The 26,921-nt window shown below is 41.4% G+C and overlaps 1 protein-coding gene across 2 annotated transcripts in view; it reads right to left on the reverse strand.

Annotated features, from left to right (window-relative positions):
• Positions 1 to 17,737, reverse strand: part of HEATR6 (HEAT repeat containing 6) — a 33,718-nt gene extending 15,981 nt beyond the window's left edge. Inside the window, exons 1-9 of one of the 2 annotated variants that reach the window (XM_012185299.5) lie at positions 17,496 to 17,737; positions 15,367 to 15,474; positions 10,631 to 10,771; positions 10,026 to 10,141; positions 9,070 to 9,184; positions 7,495 to 7,596; positions 6,322 to 6,459; positions 4,366 to 4,664; positions 3,416 to 3,593 (exon numbers count right to left, since the gene is read on the reverse strand). In XM_012185299.5, coding sequence (XP_012040689.4) covers positions 3,416 to 3,593; positions 4,366 to 4,664; positions 6,322 to 6,459; positions 7,495 to 7,596; positions 9,070 to 9,184; positions 10,026 to 10,141; positions 10,631 to 10,771; positions 15,367 to 15,474; positions 17,496 to 17,714 — 1,416 coding nt within the window. In that variant the 5' untranslated portion in view covers positions 17,715 to 17,737. Of the gene's footprint in view, positions 1 to 3,415; positions 3,594 to 4,365; positions 4,665 to 6,321; positions 6,460 to 7,494; positions 7,597 to 9,069; positions 9,185 to 10,025; positions 10,142 to 10,630; positions 10,772 to 15,358; positions 15,475 to 17,495 lie in introns of those variants that run through there. The other variant, XM_042255398.2, reaches the window with a different exon arrangement.
• Between the last annotated feature and the right edge of the window lie 9,184 nt (positions 17,738 to 26,921).

Raw genomic sequence — 26,921 nt, forward strand, 5'->3', positions numbered from 1 at the left:
CCTGTGGGGTGGAAAAAGATAGACCCATCTACAATCTGTTTCACACCAAAGTTCCTGAGGACGTTCTGCCTTACATTTTACCCTAAAGCATCCATGAGTGCTCAGTGTTAATTAAATAGGATATTTGGAACTCCATGCATACTCAGCTTGGCAGACACCATTAGTGACCAACTTTTAAAAATATTCTTAGGTACAGAAAATAACACTAGCTGCAATAAAAACCTTTGATACTCAAAGAAATACTATTAAATATAACCTTATGGATGGAAAGGAAAATACGTGCACCTCTGTCAGTGGACTGCTGTTATCTGTCAGGAATAGTGCCTTTGCATCAAGATTTTCTTTATAAGGTTAATTACTTTTAATTGGTACGCTGACAATTCTGCGGTATTAAAAATCAGAAAGGAAAAAATAAATGGAAAGAAAGCCAAATTTAACCAAAATAGAATGCAGGCGATAAATGCAGGACTACTAATGAAACAGTACTGTACCCTCTTTGGCCAGCTCACCCCAAAATGCCAACTGAAAAGACTTTTAAAAGCAAGGAATCAACATTATAACTTTAGGATCTAATCTAAATATTTACTCAGTAAGAAACACATTGGAGTTTGGTGTGAAAAAGGTTTTCCAGAAAATCTTCAACTATGTTATCTCCAAATTGCTGCTGTTGTTCAGGAGTTAAGTCGAAACAAATCATTTCTACATGCCTTTTATAGAGTAGAATCATTAACAAAAAAAACCAAAGTTTTTGTGAGAACAAATTTATAGTACAGCAGTATGAGTCTTTCGAATTAAGCATAGATCACTTAAGAAAGCTAGGAAGTTGACAATGTATGAGGACAGTGGTGTGTGTGTGTGTAGGGGGGAGAGAGAGAGAGGGGGAGGGAGATCTCAAGCACAAGTCAGCTGATCCAAGAACTTAGATAAGGGGCTACCAAAACTTTTCTGTAAAGGGCAAGTAGTACAAATTTTATATTCTAGATTTTGCACACCACAGAGTCTTTGTTGCAACCACTCAACTCTGCTATGGCAGCACAGACACTGTATAAATAAATAAATGTTGCCGTTTTCAAATAAAATTTTTCTTTTAGATAATGAAATCTAAATTTCATATAATTTTTGCATGTCACAAAATATTTTTTTTATTAAAAAAAAATTAAAGCATTAAAAACCACTTAACTCATAGATTATATAAAATCTGGTATTGTGCCAGATTCAGCCCACTGGCCATAGTCTGCCAACCCGCTGATTAGACGACTGGCTGGTCTTAACTGAAAAAGGTAGATGTTGTGCTAAAGAAACTGCCATTTCTGTAAAATGTAAAATCTACAATTTCAAGAGCTCGCCAACCAAACAAAATTAAAAGCCAGCCTGTAAAAAGAAACTAATACTCAAAATAAAAAGTTTTCAGCTCAATTAACTTTGCTTCCTAAGTGGGAAAAAGCTTAACCATCACAGATGAAAACAGAAGAATGTCAATGAGGGTTTCCCTGGTGGCTCAGTGGTAAAGAACTCACCTGCCAATGCAGGAGACACAGTCTGGTCCACATCCTGGCCCCGTACGGCCCCACAGGCCTGTGCAGAGCAACTAAGCCTGTGCACCACACTGTCGAGCCTGCACCCCAGAGCCCATGCTCCGCAGCAAGAGACGCCAGCTGCGCACCGCAACTAGAGAAGAGCCCCCGCTCGCCGCAGCAGAGAAGAGCCCACAAAGCAAAGAAGACCCAGCACAGCCGAAGTAAATAAAGAAAATTATACATAAAAAATTTCTCAGTACGTCAGTGACGACTGTGCTTCCAACTGAATCCACCACAGGTTTATACCAGAGCTGCCATGAGCTCCACACCATCATCAGAGCGCACCTCAGGAGAAGGCACGACACTGCTGTCCTGTCATGCTTCACCCTGGCTAGGGGAAACTGCAGTCTATGCTCGCCAACTCCACACTCAACAAGCAGCCGAGAAAATGACCACTCAGCTTTGACACATGGCTGCACCTTTAAACCTAGCTCTGATCAATCCTGAATGCTATTCCATTCCAAAGACAAGAACTAGTACTTTTAATTTTCACACATAACTTTCTAGCAGTCTCCAAAAAGCCTCTCTCACCAATAAAACACTTCTTACTATCATTAAACATTTCGAAAATAAAAAGGATATAAATATCATGAAAATTATGTCAACCTACTTCTCCATATTCTCAGCTATTTACTGCAGTTCCCTTCAGCTGGAGGGTCTTCAAAAATATAAATACATATATATTTTTTCAATTTTTAAAGCAATTTTCCTTCTAATTACTAGAATGGCCTCATTAGTGATTTATTTGCCACCATCATTTTCCATTTTCCGCCCAGGTTCTCATTTGTTAATGATTCAGTCAGTCAGAAACATTTTTAGCAGTTTAACTATTTAGTATATAGAGTACTTGAAATTACCCTATAAAACATTTTTTGTGCTCATAACTGAGGTTAGTTTTTCTTCATCCTATAAAAAATGTTGAAGGGTCATTTAGAAGTTTTCTTATATAGTAATTAGGAGATGATCAAAGGGAGTTCCAATGTATTATGGATTGCTAGCCCTCTTCCTTGCTTTCAAGGGAGAAATTCTAAAAACAGAAAAGAAATAGCTTCTATTGACCTCATTAAAACTATCTACTCTGAGAAAGTAGGTTGGTTACCTGGAGGACATGAGATACCATTCAGCATGACTTTTTAATGTTCATTATCGTAAGGGGAATCTAAACAGCAGACTACTTTCCTTATTTGGGTAAAAAGCTAACTTCAGGAGAAGAGTTAACATATCCAAGAAGAGGGAAATATCTGATCAGCCACAGCTACCTTGCTGTAGTTATCCATGGCTGCCAAGTTATTTTTTCTTCTTTTTTTAAAAAAAGTTTTTCTCATTAAACTATGTATTACTATTTATTACTATGATTTGAAATATACGGAAAAGTTGGAAGAAAAAAACCACTTGGGATCATAAAATTCTCTATCCAATACTTTCATAAAACATCATCCACAATCCCCAGCCTTACATATCTTTCATAACCACTATATATCACGATATTCCAGTGAGTATTTAAGCCATTTTGAATTTTTTTCTATTGTAAACACCATGGCAACACTTTCATAAAAGAAACGGATACACAGCTGCTTCAGTGCAGTTCAGAGAGGACACTGAAGCAGCAACTCAGTGTGCTCACGCTTCAAGCCAGCCCTGGGGCAGGAGACTGCAGCGTGGTCTCCCTCAACCTGACAGCCACGTAAGCCCTATCCTCCTATCCCCCTGCCCAACCAGTGGTTCTCAAGTCAGGACTTGGGTCAGTATTAGTAAGAGCTTTGCTCTGATATGATCGGATGGGGCAGAGGGAACAACAAAGACTTGTGAAATCGTCCTTAGAATTTAAATGCTCTTACCTTTGGAGAAGGATCTTTTAGCGTAAGAGTCATCAGGGACACAGACTGTGGGCTTCCAAGCTCTGGTGTATCAGGAACAAAGGCCGACCAGTAGCCATATAGAACTTTTTTTTCTATTGATTTTATAGTAGAAAGAAAACAGGCTAATGCTCCTTGGCGAACTTTGGCTTGGTAAGACCTTTAACACCCAAAAGAAGGAAGAAAAAAGTCTTTTAATTGCTTTTAAAAACATGAGCATGAAACGCTATTTTTCACAGGCAACTCAATGACACAGTGAGAAATTCAGCATTCCACATAAGCCTGAAAGATGCCAACATATTTTTTAAATTATTTCAAAATGTGGTCAAAACATGTTAAAGCAATCTGTTTACATAATAAGTTAATACGGTGGATAATTAAAAAAAAAAACCTACTAGCTAGCGAATAGGAGGGCAACATTTTGATATCAGGAAATAAGTATACAATATGAGATACTCCAGAGTACCCATTCATCTAACAGACAGGTACTGAGAATACCTAAGTATGTGCCAGGCACTGTGCTGAGGCTGGCAGACATAAACAAAGCTCCTGCCCTTGACAAGCTTATTATGGCAAAGACAGAGAGTTAAAGAGACTATAGCACAGTAAACAGAGATGAGTCACATAAGGGAGTGACTGGAACAGGGAGTCAGAAAAGGTTTCTCAGAGCGTGACTGTCGAGCTCACATAGAAGATAAGTAGTGGTTAATAAGGCAAGAGGCAAAACTAGTAAAAGAAAGAATAAACCCAGGCAGAGGAACCACATGGACAAAGGCAGAGGAGAGAACAATGCATACTGCAGAGTAATGCAAAATCCCACATAAATGAGAATCTTCAAGTTACATCACATGCGACAGACGTTAAAGTAAGGTTATAAGCTTATACACTCAACTTAGAATATAAAGCATAAAAATATAACAAAATACTACTACCTCACTTTACTCTGCATGCCTCCTTCAGCATCAGAATAGTCTGACTCACTACTGCTGACCCTCTTCCAACTGGAAGAGCTGAAGGGTGAAGAGACTCGGTCTTTTCCTGCAGCTCCACTTGCAGCTAACGGCAAACTCTGAGCGCCCGGGGGGGAGGGGCACTGAGTGTCCCCTCTGTGCAGGTTCAGTCTGCCTGCGCCAGTGACTGGGGCCACTTCTCTTTCACCACTGGACTCCTCCTCCTCCTTCTCTCCTTGATGGATTTTCTTCGCTTTTACTTTTGATTTTTTCTTTTTATTCTGATTTTAGGAGCAAACGAAAACATATACATGATAGCTACTGGTAACTTCTCATTTGATAATTACTTAGTATGTCCCCAACATGTAGTATGGACAAAGAAGAGGAGAAGAGAAAAAAGGGGCACTTACTCAACACTCTTTGCGTCAGGTATGACGCTAAGTGCTTACTAGACTATAAGAAACAAGGTATGAAATACAGAGCAAAACGTGTCACCTGGGCTTAAATACTATTGCTGTGAGCCGGGGAAAGCATCTAGCCTCGCTGAGCTTACCCGTCCTCATCTGTTTAAGTACGGGCTAATGCCACCTGCCTTGCACGGCTGTGAAAGCATTCAGGCTTCTCAACAGAGGTTCTGCAAGAGATTGAGGTCTACAGAAAATGACCTTGGTGATTGTCTTCTCAGTTCTCCCAAACAGGATACATAGCTAGTACCACTCTAGATGCCTAGGAGAAACGTGACTCCATTACATACAATCCATGTTTTAGTCTACTGGGACTGTGTAAATACAATGTAAACTCCAATTTCTTTCTTTCTTCTACTTCCTTCTCTCAGACATTCCAAGATCTTTGGAATCTGTGCCCTCCTCTGCATGCCCAAGGTCCCTAACCTCATCACTTCTACCTTGGATTATTACTGTAGCTCCAGACTTCTTATCCTTTTACTTTCTAGATGCAAATCTGATCATATCACTTCTCTACATAAGATTCCTCATTTCCACCACCTCTAAGATAAAAACCCAACCTCCTTAGCACACAGTTGAAGACCCTTACGATTTGGCCTCCGCTACATATCTGCCCCACCTTCCCCTCTGCACACCTGACACTCTAGCCCACTGGTTAATAAATAGGCTGCATGCATCCACACTCCCCATGGTGGTTACCCATTGCTCTCTTGGGAAAAAACACTCGCCTTCCTTCTCTGTACTTGTTCCTGAGGCTCAGGTGAGCCACTGTATCTTTTAAAAAAGCACTCCTTACTCGTCTGTTGGTTGCCCTGAATGTGCCCCTAGAATACCCTGTGGATATTCTGATCAAAGAAATCATAAGACCGCAATATGGTTGTTTATTTATCCACCTTCACCTTCTCCCTCAAATTCCTAAAACCAGAGTCAATGTTCCTAATGCTTAGCACAATGTCTGGGATGGAACAGGTGCTCAGTAAATGTTGAGTAAGTCAGTGAGTGAAATAATGTCTAAATATAAGCATTTCTCAGGTAATATACTTTCACGTGCAACACCTAGGCCGTGTATCTGTACGGTTCTCCAACAGAAACATGAGGGAAATGGCAGCTGTCTGGAAAGACCGAGAAATCTGACAGTGGCAACAGGGGCCTATAATATTTTGCAGCCAGCCTTTTTTAGAGAAAACGTCTGCTGAGCTGTGGTCTGGAGCATTTGAGGGGTGACGATGATGGGTATCAAGTGAATGCCCATTTTTATAGCTGTTATACTGCCTGAACCACTTAGAAGTATTAAGATGCTCTAACTGGTATTTTTAGCCACCTGATGAATTTAAACTTACTTTGCTAAAAATCCTAAGCTGAAATAAAATTCAAGGTGAGCCTTGGCACAGCAGTGATGCAAATCATAGAAAACACATAGAGCAAGCAATTGAACACAGTCCATAGCTTAAACCTAAACAGACGTTAAGTGTACCACAGCTGGGCGAGAAGCGCTGGACTCTGACTGCTGTGGCTGGATGGGCGGCCGTCCATCGTACTGAGGAAGCGGAGTGGGGTACAACACAGTGGGCATCTCGATGTTCAGTCCAGGGAGTCCATGGAACATGGATTTCTAACAAAGATCAAGGAGACACACACACACAGTGAGTCATGAAATAAGGTTATTCACCATATTCTGAACCACACAGATGAACAGACTGACGGTTAAAAGCTTTACAAAGAAATCTAAAATGGGATAGAAAATAGATACCCTGAAGGTTTAGAGCTTAAAGAGGAGTTTAATCTCATCTAGTCCACAGAGATCTGGTTTGGCTAGGTTTAACTTTATTTACTTATTACTTTTGCTTATTAATTTAAAAAATTTATCCAATAAGCTTTACCTAATTATTTTATCTGTGATTTTTTTTAAAACTCATCTCTCGTACCCATATCCAAATCTAGCTCTCTATGTATTTGGAAGCAGGGAAGATGGCACAGGAAAAAAATCAAAATTTCAGTCATGATAAAGCTAAGTTATCATACGTGGCTTTGGTCTAAGACCACCACAAAGTTCTTACTATTTCCCAGCTGAAACGAAGACAGCTGGATCCTCAGAGAGGCTGACCTGACTTTCCCACTGACTGGCAGGCTCAGAAGCCCAAGGATGACAGCCTAATATACATGTCGTTTTTTTGGGCAGCACCTCATCGCATGCAGAATCCTAAGCTTCCCAGCCAGGAATGGGATTTGGGCCCCTCCATTGGAAATGTGGGGTCTTAACCGCTCTACTGCCAGGGAAGTCCCCCTAATGATACACATCTTGACTGGCCTGCCTACTACATGGGAGCTAAAGGCACGGAGAATATCTGGTTCTTCTTCCAAGTCCAAACAGATTCAAGATAATCTAAAATAACCTCAGATCATACCTCATTAACTAGTCCTGATAAAATTTTAGAATTTTGATAACTCTACTAAAGCAAGATTTACTCTTTTCAGTTCTTAGTTTTAAATATGTTTGAAAATGAACATTTTATTCTTCTCTCTTAAAATATGATATTCTAAAGCTAGCCTCGGAGTAAAGAGGTAAGGCAGTCCTTATGCCTGAGGTGTAAACAGGAAAGACACTAACCACAGTGAGGACCTGGGGTTTAAAGAGGCAATGCTTTACCTTCAGCACAGCTAGGAGAGCTCCCAGTTCATCAGTCTGGGTCAGTTTCATCTTCCCACCATTTAGGAGAGACTGTATACCTTTTAAGGCATTTTGCAACAACTAGGGGGAGAAGAGAAAAAGTTAAAAAGTAAATGAAATTTGTCTGTTCAGGGATCAACTTTCTAGCATTTTGTAGGATGGAAAAGAAAAGGCCTTTAGGTGACTAAAAAAAACCCCACAAACTTTAGATGTGGGACAGGGAGAGAAAAGCAAAGATGAGGATCCAGCAAACAGAGCTGATGATCGACTACCAATTATTTTCTAGAAGAACAGAGTGCTTTTATTGAGTACGAGTAGTCTTTTTGTACATGTTCCTAAGCCAGCATATACTAACGGTGAGCAAGAAAAACAAAAAAAAGATGTTTAATGGGAAGAATATGATAGGAATAAAAATGTGGCGGCAGAGATCAGAAACAGGAAATCTCTTTCATCATGTGGTAACCACAGGAGCTATCTTTTTTTTTTTTTTTTTTAATTACAGCAGCTTTTAAAAGCAAAGGAATGCATGTGGGAACAGGATTCTGGAGGGCAATTCTGATCAGGATTAACTTTTTGGCCAGTAATCTCATTTATAGGATTCTGTACTTAAGGAAAACTCTCTACAGGGAGAGGATATGAACTGTAGCCTTGTTTAAAGTACTAAAAATGCTGAAAAAAACTTTCATTTCCATCAGTTAGGACAATGATTATTTAAGAAGCTAATTCTCTGCTACATATGAAACTTAACAATAGCAGCAAGCACTTTCCCAAGCATTTTAAATGCTTTTAGATCATATACACCTCATAAGACCTCTACAAGGTAGTTATAACCTTTCTCCCATTCCAGAGATGAAGAACACATAGGCTCAAGATCTTGCCAAGGTCTCCCAGCCATAGCAGCTGTAAAGCATGAGGTACATCAACAGGTACTAAAAAGATGTTCAAGATGTATTAACTTTAAAAAGGAGAGTTGTAAAACCGCACACTAAATATGATCCCATTTAAAAATTTAAAATATGCCCATTTTTTAGCAATATAGAAAAAAAAACCTGGGGTCATGGAAAACAAATTGCTCCCAGTAGTTTTATCTAAGTAGACTTTATATAAGAAATTTTCACCATCTTTGATCTATAATTTTTGAAAAGTGTTACTGAATTTAAATCACATTAATAAACTATCATCTTTGCATCAGATTTTTTTAAAAATAAATACTGCAGATTTTGTTGAAATCCATCCCTTTCCCTTCCATCTAAAAGATAGTCACTAGTCTGATACTGTACAGCTTTTAAAGTCAGGAGTGGAAAAGTAGTTTTAAGAACTTAGACTTGCAAAACAAAAAACAATGGCAAAACAAAACAAACAAAAACAATTTCTTGTGATTTAAATCTGAAAGATGATTTCAGTCTTTTTAGGTTATAAACATTCCCCTTAAGCATGGATCTTTAGACAAAACTAATACAGCAACCAAATTAAACTCTTAATAGCAGCTTTCATTCCACTGCTGCTTTTAGACACATCGGTAACCATCATAAGATTAGAGGTAGTCTCACCCACCATGCAGTACGTGATGTCATCCATGTCAGATGATTTTGGAGACTGTAAAGTGGTCAAGAAAACTTGGAAGCAGATATTTTGGTAGCGCTCCTCCAAGTACGGCTGTCCGGGCACACTAAAACACACACAGAGAAACCAACTCAAAACACAGTTGCCTTTGAAATAGGGCTTGTAAAAGAGTAACAGTAACAGTACCACTGACTAACAGAATTGGGATATATCCTGAATCAAACTGTATCACAGAAGATTATGAGCTTTGGTTAACTACTGCTGTGGACAGGCACAAGGCTGGAAGGAACAGGAAGAAGAATGGTTGCCATAGGGAAACGTTACAGAAGCTGGTAGGGCAACAAGTACGCAGAAAAAGAAATCTTTTTTATTCTGCTTTTTGGTTCTTAGAGGGAAATAATACAGATGTCCAGGTAGAATCACACCGCTGGACCTGCCTCCTGAGCCACTGGCCAATACGGCAATGTGGAGACAAGATATTACAAGTCAGTTCAAGCTTGGGTTGCTCACTTTCTATTGCATGAATCCAGAACTGGGCAGCTGGTATTGCTTCTGTTTTCTCTGAATAAATTTGCCATGACAGATACATCTCACCAAAGCTTAAATGTGTATGAATATATCCTTCTAAAAGACTTAATATGGTTACAATTTATACCAACAGAAAAACAAAACCTCAACACACTGCACATATTATCACTTTCACCATATTTTAGAAATAAGGCCCTAGTCTATTTTTTCCTTTACTTCTTTATGAGCTTTCTTTACAAGCAATGTTAAAATTAAAAATAAACAACATAAGATGATTTTATTAGCAAAGGGTATGAGAAATGCAACATAGATTATTTTTCTGAGTTGGCTCTGGCTTCAGACAGATTGAACCACCTACAAAGGGCCCACGAAAGGCCCTATCTTATCACAGCTTGGGAAATCTGATTGAATCCACATACCTGAGACATAAGTTTGCCATACAATGCACTGCAGCTCTCCTAACTTCAGGGTCTGACTGAGCCAAGTCGCTCAACTTCATCAAGAGTCCACTCTTGCCAAGCAAATCTGGAAGGTACTAAAACAAAATCACAGCCAATGTTGGTCGAAGGAAAGCTGCTAAAAAAATATTATTTTTTAAACAGATTTCTTTTTTCTTTTTCAACTAAAGGAAATTTAAGTACCAAAAGACTAGTTGCTAGGTAAACCCTTCAGATAGGCATATAAAAATATGACAAGTAACATCAGTAAGGATCGGTACTCTCAGCCAGGCCTGCTGCTGAAGCTCTCTCGTCTTGGCTTGGCTGAATAGATGAAAGGTAATGATAATAACGATTGATATGTACCAAGTCCAAAGCACTTTACAAGTGAGACTTCACCCTCAGAGGAACTATTTTATACATGAGGAAACAAGGCTCAGAGTGACTGAGTAAGGTTACACATTACTTTGAGTGACTGACTCAAGGTTACACATTTAAGTAATGGCAGGAGAGAAGTCTGAACACATGCCTGTGGGTTTAGAGCCTATGCTCCCAACCTTTCAAAGGAAAGACAGAACACAGTTTACCTTTTGACACTTTGAGCCATTGCAGTAAACCAGGGCTGCCAGAGCTTGGAGAATCTGCATGTGTGTCCAGGAACTGCACTGCTGAATAGCAGAAATAGTATATGCCAACAGAAAATCCAGGTTCTGCTCGTCAACAATCACCTATTGAGAGAAAAAATATGTATGATCTAACTTTTAAAAAAACATTCCTTTTCAGACATGAATGCTCACCTGAATCAAGCTGTGTGTGAGAGAGCATGCCTGTGTCCATATTTTCTTTTTTGTGAAAAAGATCAGCTTTAGCGACCTTGAAAGTCTGATCGAGAGAAACTTCTCCTTGCCCTAGTGCCTGCTCCCTTATTCCCCTTTATTCCTTCCACTCCAAATAGAACCTGGCAAAGTCCTTGCAACTTTTTCTTGAACCAGACAGTGGCAGTTGTAATTACACAGATGTTAAGTCCCGATCCACTGAAAAGAAATTTTTTTTAATTTGGTTTAATTTTTAAAAAATTTTTACAATGTTGTATTGGTTTTAACTATGTTTCTTTATACCTGGTAAATGCTTGACAAACACACTGTGACAAATATGCCTGCTAAATAGCTATTATGTTTCTGCTATGACATGGGGAATATAACAGGAAGAAATGGCATATTCCTGTCCTTAGGGAGTTTATGATTTTACTGGATAAAGTACACTAATACAAGTATCAATTCACGGACAACTGAAATAAACTGTCTTCAAATGCCAGAAACCTGTTCAGGGCTGTGGGTGCCATGCGTGATCAGGAACTTTTCTAACTGTTAGTGTTAAAAAGATGATATAGCTAAGAATGTAGGCTTCCCAGATGGTGTTGCTGCTGCTGCTAAGTCGCTTCAGTCATGCCCGACTCTCTGCGACCCCACAGATGGCAGCCTACCAGGTTCCCCTGTCCCTGGGATTCTCCAGGCAAGAACAGGTGGTGCTAGTGGTAAAGAAACCAACTGCCAATGCAAGAGATACAGGTCTGATCCCTGGGTTGGGAAGATCCCCTGGAGAAGGAAATGGCAAGCCGCTCCAGAATTCTTGTCTGGAGAATCCCACAGACAGAGAAGCCTGGCAGGCTATAATCCATAGGGTCACAGTCCATAGAGTCGGACACGACTGAAGCGGCTTATTAGCACACATAGCTAAGGATAGCCAACATTCAGATGCCACCACATTAGTCTGAAAAATTCTAAATTCTTAAACCATCTTATTTCATTTAGGAAGTCGCACGTAGCAGACACAGTTGGCCACCTGCAGAATTCCACCTCCTCTTTCCTCGCTGGCAGAGGACTGATCTTATTTGGATGTCCACCTTTCCCACATGAGACCTGAAGGTAAATCCCAATTCTGCTAAGACAGTGGTTTTCCATCAGTGGCGATTTTGTCCCTCAGGGAACACCTGGCAATGTCTGTAGACACTTTTGACTGTCACAGCTGGAGGGATGCTACTGGCATCTGGTGAGTAGAGGCCAGGATACCACTAAACATCTTCCAATGCATAGGACAATCCCTCATAACAGATTTATCCAATCCAAAACATCAACAGTGCTGAAGATGAGAAACCCTGATAGAAGGGTTGAGCTGCATACTGTTAATAATTTAGGGAGCAGAAGTCCTCCAGGTGATACTAATGAGCAGTCAAGGTTGAAATCCCTGGTTTAAGCCATTCACGGTAATTCCATTCCCTGATTAGATTGCTACAGAGGGGTCCTAATACCACCTAGGTCTCTCTAGCCTGGTATCAGGAAAAATCTGGAGAGTGTGGGATGGGTAAGTGTCCTCATTCTTAAATAAAAAAGACAGAAAATAAATAGTTATTTTGCTTCTGCTGGGTGTTGTTTACTTATTTTCCATGGGATTCCTGGATTTTAGGCATCTTATGACTGTGAGAGATGTTAGCTCAGGACAACCCATCTAGCATGGCAGAATGGAAAGATGCCAGAAAGCTTCTTATTATTCAATTCAGTTCAGTCGCTCAGTTGTGTCTGACTCTTTGCGACCCCATGGATCGCAGCAAGCCAGGCCTCCCTGTCCATCACCAACTCCCGCAGTTCACTCAGACTCACGCCCATTGAGTCAGTGATGCCATCCAGCTATCTCATCCTCTGTCGTCCCCTTCTCCTCCTGCCCCCAATCCCTCCCAGCATCAGGGTCTTTCCGAATGAGTCAGCTCTTCCCATGAGGTGGCCAAAGTACTGGAGTTTCAGCTTTACCATCATTCCCTCCAAAGAAATCCCAGGGCTGATCTCCTTCAGAATGGACTGGTTGGATCTCCTTGCAGTCCAAGGGACTCTCAAGAGTCTTCTCCAACACCACAGTTCAAAAGCATCAATTTTTGGTGCTCAGCTTTCTTCACAGTCCAACTCTCACATCCATACATGACCACAGGAAAAACCATAGCCTTGACTAGACGGACCTTTCTTGGCAAAGTAATGTCTCTGCTTTTAAATATGCTATCTAGGTTGGTCATAACTTTTCTTCCAAGGAGTAAGCGTCTTTTAATTTCATGGCTGCAGTCACCATCTGCAGTGATTTTGGAGCCCCCCAAAATAAAGTCTGACTCTGTTTCCACTGTTTCCCCATCTATTTCCCATGAAGTGATGGGACCAGATGCCATGATCTTTAGTTTCTGAATGTTGAGCTTTAAGCCAACTTTTTTACTCTCCACTTTCATTTTCATCAGGAGGCTTTTTAGTTCCTCTTCACTTTTTGCCATAAGGGTGGTGTCATCTGCATATCTGAGGTTACTGATATTTCTCCTGGCAATCTTGATTCTAGCTTGTGCTTCTTCCAGCCCAGCGTTTCTCATGATGTACTCTGCATAGAAGTTAAATAAGTAGGGTGACAATATACAGCCTTGATGTACCACTTTTCCTATTTGGAACCAGTCTGTTGTTCCATGTCCAGTTCTAACTGTTGTTTCCTGACCTGCATACAGGTTTCTCAAGAGGCCGGTCAAGTGATCTGGTATTCCCATCTCTTTCAGAATTTTCCACAGTTTATTGTGATCCACAGAGTCAAAGGCTTTGGCATAGTCAATAAAGCAGAAATAGATGTTTTTCCGGAACTCTCTTGCTTTTTCCATGATCCAGCAGATGTTGGCAATTTGATCTCTGGTTCCTCTGCCTTTTCTAAAACCAGACTGAACATCTGGGAGTTCACGGTTCACGTATTGCTGAAGCCTGCCTTGGAGAATTTTGAGCATTACTTTACTAGAGTGTGAGATGAGTGCAACTGTGTGGTAGTTTGAGCATTCTTTGGCATTGCCTTTCTTTGGGATTGGAATGAAAACTGACCTTTTCCAGTCCTGTGGCCACTGCTGAGTTTTCCACATTTGCTGGCATATTGAGTGCAGCACTTTCACAGCATCATCTTTCAGGATTTGAAATAGCTCAACTGGAATTCCACCACCTCCACTAGCTTTGTTCGTAGTGATGCTTTCTAAGGCCCACTTGACTTCACATTCCAGGATGTCTGGCTCTAGGTGAGTGATCACACCATCATGATTATCTGGGTCGTGAAGATCTTTTTTGTATAGTTCTTCTGTGTATTCTTGCCACCTCTTCTTAATATCTTCTGCTTCTGTTAGGTCCATACCATTTCTGTCCTTTATCGAGCCCATCTTTGCATGAAATGTTCCCTTGGTGTCTCTAATTTTCTTGAAGAGATCCCTAGTCTTTCCCATTCTGTAGTTTTCCTCTATTTCTTTGCACTGATCACTGAGGAAGGCTTTCTTATCTCTTCTTGCTATTCTTTGGAACTCTGCATTCAGATGCTTATATCTTTCCTTTTCTCCTTTGCTTTTCACTTCTCTTCTTTTCACAGCTATTTGTAGGGCCTCCTGAGACAGCCATTTTGCTTTTTTGCATTTCTTTTCCATGGGGATGGTCTTGATCCCTGTCTCCTGTACAATGTCAGGAACCTCCGTCCATAGTTCATCAGGCACTCTATCTATCAGATCTAGTCCCTTAAATCTATTTCTCAATTCCACTGTATAATCATAAGGGATTTGATTTAGGTCATACCTGAATGGTCTAGTGGTTTTCCCTACTTTTTTCAATTTCAGTCTTAATTATTAAGTGACCTTAAAGCTGCATTCCTTGGGACGTGTGATGTAAGATAATTAAAAAAAAAATTATTTAGCTATTCTGGGTTGTCTCTTCTGTTTCTTGCAACCAGAAGCACCTCAGATTACATAATGTTAGTTGATAAGTTTTGTGCTAACTACATTCAGATACTCATGTAGTAGTTTACAGTAACAGCCTCAATTTTTGACCTGTTCCTAAAAAAGATACCAGGGATCTTTTCATCTAGGGCCCCACCCCCGCTAAGCAACTTCTTAGGTTAGATGACAAAAATGGTAGCTGTGGGAGAGGGGAAAAAAATATTGATAGGAAAGAGGCTGGGGATATTTCAATTTATTCTTAAACATACCTTTAGTCAAATATTAATACATTTTTCCTGAAAAATTGTAAGGTCTGGGGGCTTGAATGATATTCGTTTCCTGAAACAGACAGACAGGAATCCCTCTGATGGACAAACTGGCAGAAATTTTTTTTTTTTGGTCAGTTATATTTGTTTTGATATAATTCTTAGTAAGGCAATTGTTTCTCATATTTGCACAGCTTTTGAAAAGACCAGCCTATCATTCCTACCACAGATTAGTATCTCAAAGATAATTAGTTATTCTCAAAATTCATGATCTGAATTCTAAAGTTACCTACATGATTACCTGTAACGTGTTAAGTAAATGGTGGATAAGCTGAGACAGTTTGCTGACAAGATGATTCTGATTAAGAGGCACGAGTCGGCATGCTTGGACAAGAAGAGTACTGACATCCTACAAAAAACAAACAAACAAAAGACAATGAAAAGGTGCTACAGTCTATTTAGTCAAAGGAAGACCCGCCCCCAACAGCCAAATGAGAACTAAAAGTGAACATTCACAGTCAAAATGAGTTAAGATGAAATTTGAGGCAGAGAGTGGGATGACAGCATAAAAACAGCAGGTACTCAAAAAGAAGGAAAAGAATCAGTGATTTTTATACAGTCAAGGACTCCACAGAGTCTCTACATATGTAGAGACAGTACAAATAAATAACCTAAGAAAGGATTCCAGAATATAATAGCACACATCCAAATTAAAAATACTAAAGGTAAGCAAACCAAATTTGCAACGCCACTGGGAAAACCAGAAATGACACTTGCATGAATTTAACGGTTAGAAAATCTTTTTTTTTTTTTTAAAGAGGAAACTATCTGGAAATCACACCATTCATTCATCTCTTGATGTTTACTGAACTAAAAGGCTCTGAGCACCTGCTTTGTGCCAGGTCTCTAGGCTTCAAACGTGAACATATTCCTGAACCTCAAAGAGAGAGACAGAAATACTGCTCACAAATAATTAAAGTGAATTGGGTGCTGAAAGAATTAACTGCAAATTCTACGGGGAAACAGTAACTAGGGAAGTCCTGTAGAGACAATTTTTAAAAAGAACCTAGAATGATCTGAAGGATGAGTACAACTGCCAGTCAAGGCCATAAAGACAATTGAGCAAAGGGAATAGAATGGGCAGGTCTGGAACAAACAGGTACCTGCCTGAGGAACAGCAAGTTTCAAATGACTGCACACAAGGCACAAAAGCAAGAGTGACAGAAGACTGGAAAGGCACAAATTATACAAACAAAGCAAAAGTCTCCCACTCCTCCCTCAATTCCACTCCGCTCCCTGGTGACACAAACTATTACTGCATTGTAAACTCTCCCATACATTGTTTTGAACTTTTTGCATCTATAAATGTATATTTATTTTCAAGCCTTCCCCACCCTATACTGGTCTCATACTGTAACTTTGCTTTGGCCAGTTACCAATATGCACTGAAGATCTTCCCTGGTCAGAGTTTTACTGAGATAGCTTTCCCACTAAAGAAAAGACCACTCCCACAGGAGAGCAAAGATTTGCAGAAGGGCTGCAAACAATAAGAGGAGACTGGTTAACAGTCCAGGAGAGTCATCTTGCCTAAGGCATTGGCAATGTAAATAGAGAGGAGGGGATGGAACTGAGAAATATTTCCTAGATAGAGTCTGCAGAATCCAGGTTGGAAGGATTTGGAAGGAAGGGTGAAGAACCAGTGTCTGCACCTGTGTCTTACGTGACTGGGTGCACTCTATATGTTTGTATGCGTTAGGGCATGCGACAGATTGGGGATGGAGTGGGTGTATGGAGATAATGAACCAATTTTTGAGAACTGTCAAGTTTGAGAGGCCTGTGAGCGCCAGAAGACAGCTTATGACTGGGTTTACAGAATTTAGTAAGTAAGTCGTATCCAAGGCCTGATGCAGGGGAATAATATATATGAAAAGTACTTCTAAACAGGCAGAGAGGGTGGAACTAGCATGGAGGAAAAGAAAATGGCCAGAACTGAGACTTAGTTCTCATTCTAGTTCTGCCTTTTGAGTGGACCCTTGTAAGCGTCCGTATGTTTATCAATAAAATAGACCCTGTAACATCCAAGGTTCCCAAATCGCTGGAACTGTGCATGCTGAAGTGAGGACCGTGGTAGTAGGGAACTTTATACACACAGAGTTCCGGATGCGGGGAGCGGAGGCGCGGGGAGCGGAGGCACGGGAAAGCGGCACCAGAGATGACACCTGCGATGTTATCAGAGCACAAATCAGCAAGCTGGAATTTTAAAGAAGCGACTTTACCAGGCACCGCAGTGTCATCCAGAAAGAGGAGGCTAGAGACTGTACCACGGTCGAAGGGGGCAAACAAGCCTGCGACTAAGCACCGTGAAGCAAGGGTGGGGAAAGGCCACAGGCAGAGCTCCCTGAAAGGCGGGGCCCAGGCCAGCCGGCCTACCTCAGGGGCCACGCCGCTGCCCTCGCTGTAGGTCTCGGAGATGAGCTGGTCGAAGAGCAAGTGGATCTCCGTGCGGCCGGAACTGCTGTCATCCGGGCGAAGGGCGCAGAGCCTGGCCGACAAACAGCGAAACCCACGCCCCTGCTCGAAGGGTGGCTCCCCCGGCGTCTCTGGCGGCGGCCCGCCTGGCAGGGAACCCACGACTTGCGCCGCCGCCATATTTCCTACGTAGGCCAACAGACAAACACTTCCGGGGCAGCCCCCCGCCTTCACGCGCCAGTTCCGGAAATGCCTGTTTCGGATCGGAACCTGAGGTGGGAGGGTTTCTGAGACTACCGGCTCCTTCCTTGGGCTAGTACCTTGTGAAAGCGTATCGGAAATTCTCTGGGAGACTGTTTCGGCGCTCGCCTCTTGAACCCTGGCTAAAAAGCGAGGACTGTTATTTGTGTCCCTGCCCCGCCGGAAGGTTTGTTATTGGGTGGGGCTGACATTCCCGGTTAGTACTAAGCATTTCAGATTTGGCTTAGGATTGCAGAGGGGCCGCTGTGGATAGGAGTGGCGGAAACTACTAGTTCGACATTCTTCTCTTCTTACATCGTATTGGAGCCCCTAATTTTTTTCTCCAGACACAAAAGCACTCTGAATTAAGACTGTGTTCCCCAGTCTTCTTTGCAGCTGACCGTGAATCCTGTAGATCTTAAAGCAGCCTCACCACACAAAAGTAATCTGGGAGTTCAAACGGAACCATGTAAAATGTAATTTGCCTAAGGGTGACCTGGTTGAGATTGGACGCCCCAAGATTTCCTGAAACTTTGAAAGGAAGAAAAAGAAAATAGCCATTTAAAAAGAGGCGAACAAAATAAATAAACATTTAAAAGCGGTTAACAGTTTTCAGTCACCGGACAAGTGGAGGCTTGAAATTTGTATTTGGGCGGACTGGGAAAACCAACTCGAGGGATTTGAGTTATGCAAATATAAAACAAATTCTCACCCATGACTCTTAGAGAAACCCTCGAAGTCGGCTAAATATGCATGTTTTAATAAAACACGTATGTTTAGCAATGAAAATAGGGGCTGTGTTTTAGAAGGGGTAGTTGTGGGACTTCTTGGTGGCCCAGTGGCTAAGACTCCATACTCCTAATGCTTGGAGCCTGGGTTCAATTCCTGGTCAGGGAACTAGATACTCACATGTTGAAACTAAAGTTTCCACATGCCACAACTGAAGAAAATCCTACATCTCCCTAAGAAGACTGAAGATCCCAAGTGCTATAACTAAGACCTGGCACAGCCAAAGGAATAAATATATATTTTTAAAAAGCTAGTTATCTGAAGACTGGGTTTATTTGGGAAGAAATACTTATTTTACATTTGAATTTGGATTTCATTATGCTTGTCTATTACTGTTTATTCTTGGGGTGTGCGTATACTTATGTATGTGTGTGATAATACGTATCATACATACATATTATATATGATATTCAAACATCTGCTCAGAGATCAGGAGCCGAGAACTAGTCACTGATGTTTTAGTTTGAATTCTAAAGCAGAGCCTCAAGTGAGGTTGATATGTGAGTGATTTACTCAGGAATGAAAACGAAAGGAGAATCTATACATATATGTGCTATGAAGCTGATTATTGCAAGGGGTGAATGATTGCTGAATCTTTGGGATATTATGGAAAGCTTTATGGAATGCTCTCAGAAACCCTGTCCTGAGGAATGGAAGTGGAGAGCTTATGTTTGCCAGCCTTTGGCCTCTATGGTCAAGTGTTTCCCCACTAAACATGAATTCTGCAGAGCTTCTGGGTTGAGCATACATCTGTGTGTGGCAGTTCCTGCAGGAGTGTGCCTTTGCATAGACAAAGAAGTCCTGAGGCAAAAGTGAGAAGTGTGAGCCAGTAGGGTCAGAAGTCTGACAATTTAGCTTGTGTATGGATGTGAGAGTGGGACTGTGAGGAAAGCTGAGCGCCAAAGAATTGATGCTTTTGAACTGTGGTGTTGGAGAGGACTCGAGAGTCCCTTGGACTGCAAGGAGATCCAACCAGTCCATTCTAAAGGAGATCAGCCCTGGGATTTCTTTGGAGGGAATGATGCTGAAGCTGAAACTCCAATACTTTGGCCACCTCATGCAAAGAGTTGACTCATTGTAAAAGAGTCTGATGCTGGGAGGGATTGGGGGCAGGAGGAGAAGGGGATGACAGAGGATGAGATGGCTGGATGGCATCACTGACTTGATCGATGTGAATCTGAGTGAACTCCGGGAGTTGGTGATGGACAGGGAGGCCTGGCATGCTGGGATTCATGGGGTTGCAAAGAGTTGGACTCGACTGAGCAACTGAACTGAACAAGTAGATGCAGCAGATAAGCTGATTGTGATCCCTGGGTTGGGAAGATCCCCTGGAGAAGGGCATGGCAACCCACTCTGGTGTTCTTTCCTGGAGGATCCCCATGGACAGAGGAGTCTGGCAGGCTACAGTCCATGTAGTCACAAAGAGTCAGGCATGACTGAGTGACGAAGCACAGCACATAGCAAGAATTGGGATAAGACTGAAGGGCCAAGAATATTTGAAGCAGTGCATAAAAGATGTCCAACACACTGGGCTAGAAGGAGATGAGGCCTGGTCTTCACCATAGTGAAGGTGGAGTGAAAGAAACCATGGAAAGAACCAAGGTTTGATGTGGCTCATGTTAGGTTGACATGGGGATGACCTACAATTCGTGTTATTCAAGACTGAACAACTCAAATACTGTAAACCATACCAGTCTGTTGATTTCTGATGGAACATATCCTTGTGGATGGCAGTGTGGTTTCTCAAAGGAAATGAACATTCCTACTCCATGGTGATTACAAACTGAAGGAAACATATCAAACTCTCAGGGAGGGCTTTGAAACCCCCTGGAATTGGCTTGTATTTACACAGTAACCTCCAAACTATCGTGCTCACAGGTTGATAAAAGCCCTCCCTAGAAAATCTCACACATCCTCACCTGTCCTCACCCTCAATATTTTTATAAACCTGCAGTGACTGTGAGCCTTTAATGGGTGCTAAGTTCACAGACATTTCCTTTTATAAATTCTGCATAAAGTGATCTGGAGCCTTATTCTGGAATTTAGCTTTTTCTTTTTATTTAAAGATTTTTTTTATGCAGAGCTTTTTTTTTTTTTAAAGCATTTAAAAAAGTATTTCTTTTTAGTTTTGGCTGCACTGAGTCTTCACTGCTGCATTCAGGCTCTCTCTAGTTGTGGTGAGCAGGCGCTACGCTTTTTCATGGTACACAGGCTTCTCATTGCAGTGGCTTCTCTTATTGCAGAGCACAGGCTTTAGAGTGCAGGCTCAGTAATTGTGGCACATGGGCTTACTTGCTCTGAGGCATGTGGAATCTCCCCCAACTGGGGAGTGAACTCATGTTCCCTGTATTGGCAGGCAGATTCTTTACAACTGGACCACCAGGGAAATCCAGATGTGGACCATTTTTTAAAGTCTTTATTGAATTTGTTACAATATTGCTTCTGTTTATTTATTTATTTTTTGACTCAGAGGCATGTAGGATCATAGCTCCCCAACCAGGGATGGAATCTGCACCCTGCATTGGAAGGTGAAGTTTTAGCCACTGAACTACCAAGGAAGTCCTTCACTTGTTTCACGTTTTGGAACCCTGTTAAAATTTCATTTTTATCACCTCATTAGGGTCTGGATCATTCTAATGGAAGTAGGCTTTATTTTACCCCCTTTCCCCATTTCTAATTCACATCCTTACTTCCTTCAGAACATTGACCATAATGTGTAATTATCTTCTTTATTTACTTGTTTATTACCTGTTTCTTCCTCTAGAATGTAAGCTTTATGAAAGCGCAGATACCATCTGCCTGGTTCACTACTGTATCCTCATTGCTCGAGTAGCACCTGGGATGTAACAGGCAACCCGAAATATCTGTTGACAGAATGAATGGATTCACTATTTTATTCAGAGCCTCTATTTGCCATTTCTTGGTTAATGTGAAAATCAAATGTTCTGTATGCTGTAAAGTCCTATACACCTTAGGATTCAAATGAGGTGGATATTATTATTTCTCCCTTTTACAGCTACAGAAAGTTTAAGTGGTTTGAAAGAAAATTTAAATGGTTTGTCAGGGGCTATGAAGGCAGTAAATAAGTCAACATCAGACTACAAACAGCCTGGGCCAGTTGAATCTTTTTTTTTTTTTTTCATATTAACTTTATTTGTTGACGTGGCTGTGCTGGGTTAGTTGTAACACATGGGATCTTCTGTCTTTGTTGTGATGTGAGGGATCTCATTCCCTTACCAGGACTGAACCCAGGCCCCCTGCATCAGGAGCACAGAGTCTTAGCCACTGGATAGCCAGGAATGTCCCAGGACCAGTTGAATTTTAACACTGTGACTGTGAAAAACATAGATAAGATATTTTAAGTCGATTTTAACCTCCCACATTTTGTAATGGGGAAAACAGGAGGTGAGGGGGCTGGTTTTTAATATTGAGATAAACTAGGAGAGGCCAGGCGGAGAAGGCAATGGCAACCCACTCCAGTACTCTTGCCTGGCAAATCCCATGGACAGAGGAGCCTGGTAGGCTGCAATCCGTGGGGTCGCTAGGAGTCAGACACAACTGAGCAACTTCACTTTCACTTTTCACTCTCATGCATTGGAGAAGGAAATGGCCACCCACTCCAGTGTTCTTGCCTGGAGAATCCCAGGGACGGGGGAGCCTGGTGGGCTGCTGTCTCGGGTCGCACAGTGTCGGACACGACTGAAGCAACTTAGCAGCAGCAGCAGCAAGAGAGACCAGGAAGGAGAATTAGCCTTGGGTTCTGTTCTAGAGTCTTAAAAAATTAGGACTAAGAGTCATCAGCTCATCAATTTGATAATAATAATGATCATTTAGTTAACATTTATTGGATGTGTCCCATGTGTCAGGCACTATTCAGTGCACTTTATGTAAACTCACTGCTTTTATCCTTGCAGCTCTATAAAGTATAAACTGTTATATAGTGGAGGAAACTGAAGTACAGAAAGGTTAGGACATATGCTAAAGGTCACACAGTTGCATGGTGGGCCTAGGTTTGAAATTCCAAGTTGGATATCCTAACTACTATGCCATAATGTATAGGACTTAAAGTTTGATGTGGAAATATACTTAAAGCCCTGACACTTGTCTGTTTGATGACTTTGAGCAAATTAATTTCTTCAGACTTCAATGTCCTTATATGTAAAGTGGTAGTGATAATAAGCATAGTCACAAGGTTGTAGGATAAATTAGATGATACTTGTGGGGTGTTTAACAGTCCTTGTTGAATAGCAAGTGCTCAACAAATGTCATCTATTCCCCATTGCCTCATCATCTTCTTTATCATCCCTCACCAAACAAATCAGGTACTGTGGGTGCTTTTAATGATGATGATTTATTAAAAGAAACAAGTATTTTCTCTTCCCATCCGCATCGTTTGTCCACTCCATCCATAGGTCCCTGTCTTCATCTGTCTTGCTGGGCAAGGACCTTCGGATAATCACATCTTTGGAAATAGGAACTCTAGGAAGGAATGAACAGTTACTAGAGAAAGGGGGCCCTTGGGGTAAGTCTTCATCTTGTGAAATGTACAAAACAATTATGCGTGAGAACTGCTATTTGGGGACCTGGATCCACAGAATACAATTGAGAGACAAGATTTTCCAGTTCTGGGACGCGATAAGAACCTGCCAGGAACCAACAAGGCCATAAATGCCCTAGGCATTGTGGGTGGATAAGACAAACAATACATTCTGAACACAAGCAGAGTATCTTAAATGTATGTGTTGATTCTGTTGTGTTTAACACAATTTGTAATCAAAACTGAATCCTGGTAGCTTTTTTATTTTGCATTGTTTTCAGTCAATAGCTACTGACAGTAAAGGATTTATCACGTGAAGCCTGGGAAATATTTTTATAGGAAAGGGGCTCTTATCATTTACTATGGCAATGTCATCCAAGGCTTAAAATTAGCATACTCCTTGGTCATCAATTGTACACCTTAGAATTTATTCCAAATAAATTAATAACAGTGTGTACACCAATCAGTATTCACTACAGCCATTTTAATGATATTAAAAATAAGAAATGTGTTTAATGTGTCTTATGGAGCTTGCTAAGTATATGAGCATACATGAAGGGCATTAGAGATGATGGAATAGAAACATCAGTGTTGATATTAAAAGTTGTTTACTAGCTATTTCTTCTTTTTTTAAAATGGCTGTATGTACCACATGTGGGATCTTAATTCCCCAACCAGGGATCGAACCTGTGTCCTCTGCATTGGAACCATGGAATCTTAACCACTGGACTGTCAGGGAATTCTCTCACTAGCTATCTCTAAGTGAAGTAATCAAGAAATCAAAATAGGTACATGATTATGTTGTTTTCACTTAGATATTATACACGTGTGTCGTGTGTTTGAAATATGCACTGAAGTGTTAAGCAAACATCATTTGCGGGAGGGTGATTTTTATCTTTTTTTTTTCCTCTTAAATGAATAGTCTGATTTTTCTCTAGGATATATCAGGTAATGAAATTATTTTAAATAAAATTATTTGGAAACCACCATCTTGGGATAGGTGCTTTTTTTCCTTGGGAAGGGTGAGTGAAGAGGGAGAAGTCATAAGCGATAGGCTTCTGTCTCATCTACTTCTGGGAAGTTCCGCTAGGGCCAAGAGTACTGCCTGCCTGGCTCCAACATGGAATGAGGAAGCAGGGAAGGACCTGACGTTTTTACCTTAGTTTGAAACACAGACGTGGCCACAGCCATTGCTGACACAGCGCTCTTCTGGACCACAGTCCCAGTCGCCATTGCAGAGGTCAACACAGGTGCCTGCATTAGAACAGACCAGCTGAAAAGTGCCATGCTCTAGACACAGGTGTTAGGGAGGCCAGCCCATGATTAAGGAGCCAATTCCATCTTCAAGTTCAATACATAATACAATTTATAAATGATTAATCACAGAATAGTACTCATTAACATCTTATGTATTTCAGTGAAAAGCAAGGCATTCACACAATCTCAACAAAGCAAGATCTACTTTAAAGAACAGAATAATTAATTACTCCTGGCATATACCCAGAGGAAAAGTGAAAAAAAGTGAAGTCTGTCAGTTGTGTCTGACTCTTTGTGACTTCATGGCCTGTAGCCTACCAGGCTCCTCTGTCCATGGGATTTTCCAGGCAAGGGCACTGGAGTGGGTGGGTGGCCATTTCCTTCTCCAACCCAGAGAAAACCGTGATTCAAAAAGATACATGCACCCCAGTGTTCATTGCCACACTGTTTACCATAGCCAGGACATGGAAGCCATCTCATTGTCCATCAACAGAGGAATGGGTAAAAAAGCTATGGCACGCATATACAATGGAATACTACTCAGCAATAAAACAGAATAAAAACGCCATTTGCAGCAACATGGATGGACTGAGATTGTCATACTGAATGAAGTAAGTCAGACACAGCAAGACAAATACCATATGACATCGCTTATATGTGGAACCTAAAAAACAAGGGCACCAATGAACTCATTTACAAAACAGAAGTATAGTCGTGGATGTAGAAAACAAACTTATGGTTACCAGAGGATAAGGGGGGAAGGGACAAATTGGGAGATTGGGATTCACATATACACACTGCTGTGTACAAAACAGATAATAAGAACCTGCCCTATAGCACGGGGAACTCTACTCAATACTCTGTAATGGCCTATATGGGAAAAGAATCTAAAAAAACAGAGTGAATATATGTACGTGCATAATTAATTCACTTTGTTGTACACTTGAAATTAACACAACATTGTAAATCAACTACACTCAGAAATTTTTTTGAAAAGGAGGATAATTGCATCTGTGGAGGGGAAGTGCAGAGAAGCCCACTTCAGTGCCCTCTCTTCTCTCTGCAAGGAAAGGGGCAGAGATGGGAAGACTTACACTTAGCTGAATGTCATCAAGGGTGCCCTGTAGTCACTCTGGGCAATGAATCTGACTGGCCCCTTTTTACAGGCATGGCAGCTGGGGTGCACTGAGGTGACTTTCCCACTAGTCAGTACAGAAGTCGGATCCAGCCCAGACTCTCTGGCCCCTAGACCAACCTCCCTCTGCCATCCCAGAGGGTGAAACTGACCCTGGCATGAAAAGTCCATCTCCAGATTTCAAGGAGTCACTCCTGACCCAAGTGGAGGCTCCCCACACTCCCAGAGCCTCAAGGTTAGTCTTTGAGGACCAATGAAATAGGTCCAGGGAGCTGGTTAAGACCCTGCAAGCGTTTCTAACAAAATGTGTGCAGAGCTGTGGATGAATATGTGCTGTGCTTGGGTGGGTGACTCAGCTGTGATCAGGAGATTCTCTACCTGATTCTCTCTCTGAACCTCTCTGGGCCTTTGTTTTCTCAAAGGTAAAATGAAGTCCTTAGATCCAGGAGGGCTGGATGAAGTTCACTCTCCAGTGTCAGCTCCAGTCAATGGAGGTGACTGTTCTGATGCTGTGTGGAGAAGGCTGGATTGCCTTGTCAAGGCTCAAAGAGAAAGAGTGCTATAACTGATTAGCAATGTCTGATGATGTAATACGGGAGCGGGGTGGGATGTCTACTATGTACTTGCTGACCTCAGAGAAGATCAATACAGTCCCTCCATGCTTTTATTAGCTGTTTTGATTTATGGTGAGAGAATGTGAGAATTCTTGTCTCCACTCATAGCAGTTTGGTCACTCATTAATACCTGTTGATTTCTTACTATGTACAAAGCACAGAGGTTAAGTTATACAGGAAGTATGGATATGTGGATTGAATTGGTCTGTTTAGTCGCTAAGTCATGTCTAACTCTTTGCAACCTCACAGACTATAGCCTGCTAGGCTCCTCTGTCCATGGGGATTTCCCAGGCAGGAATACGGGTGTGGGTTGCCATTTCCTTCTCCAGGGGATCTTCCCAACCCAGGGATTGAATATGAGTCTCCTGTGTTGGCAGGCAGATTTACCACTAAGCCAGCTGCGAAGCCCATGGAGATGTAAGATTAGGTTATTACTTTCCAACAGCTTAGAGCCTCACAGTGGCGATAAAGTTTATGTTTAAAGTACTAAAAGCAAAGCAGTATTTGGCACATGTCCTGAGAGAGGTTTATCCAAAGGACTAAAGGGGCTTGCAAAAGAGAGGACATCACTTCCAATGAATCAGGAAGGGTAAGTCTTGAAGTATGGGAATCTTTTAAAGGCAGAATTGAGAGGGAGGGTGGAGAAGAGAAAAGAATTACTAGGAAAACTTCACAAGAGGAGAATGCAACAGGGCGGGACTAGAGAAAAGTGCATGAGGCACCCAGGACACAGCATTTAAGGAGGCCTTTGAACAACTCTGAGAGTGAGCACCTCCTTCAATTGTGCACCCTAGGTGCCTCATCTCCTCACTCTT

This window comes from Ovis aries, chromosome 11, assembly GCF_016772045.2.
Source record: "Ovis aries strain OAR_USU_Benz2616 breed Rambouillet chromosome 11, ARS-UI_Ramb_v3.0, whole genome shotgun sequence".
In the NCBI taxonomy this organism is placed as follows: domain Eukaryota; kingdom Metazoa; phylum Chordata; class Mammalia; order Artiodactyla; family Bovidae; genus Ovis; species Ovis aries.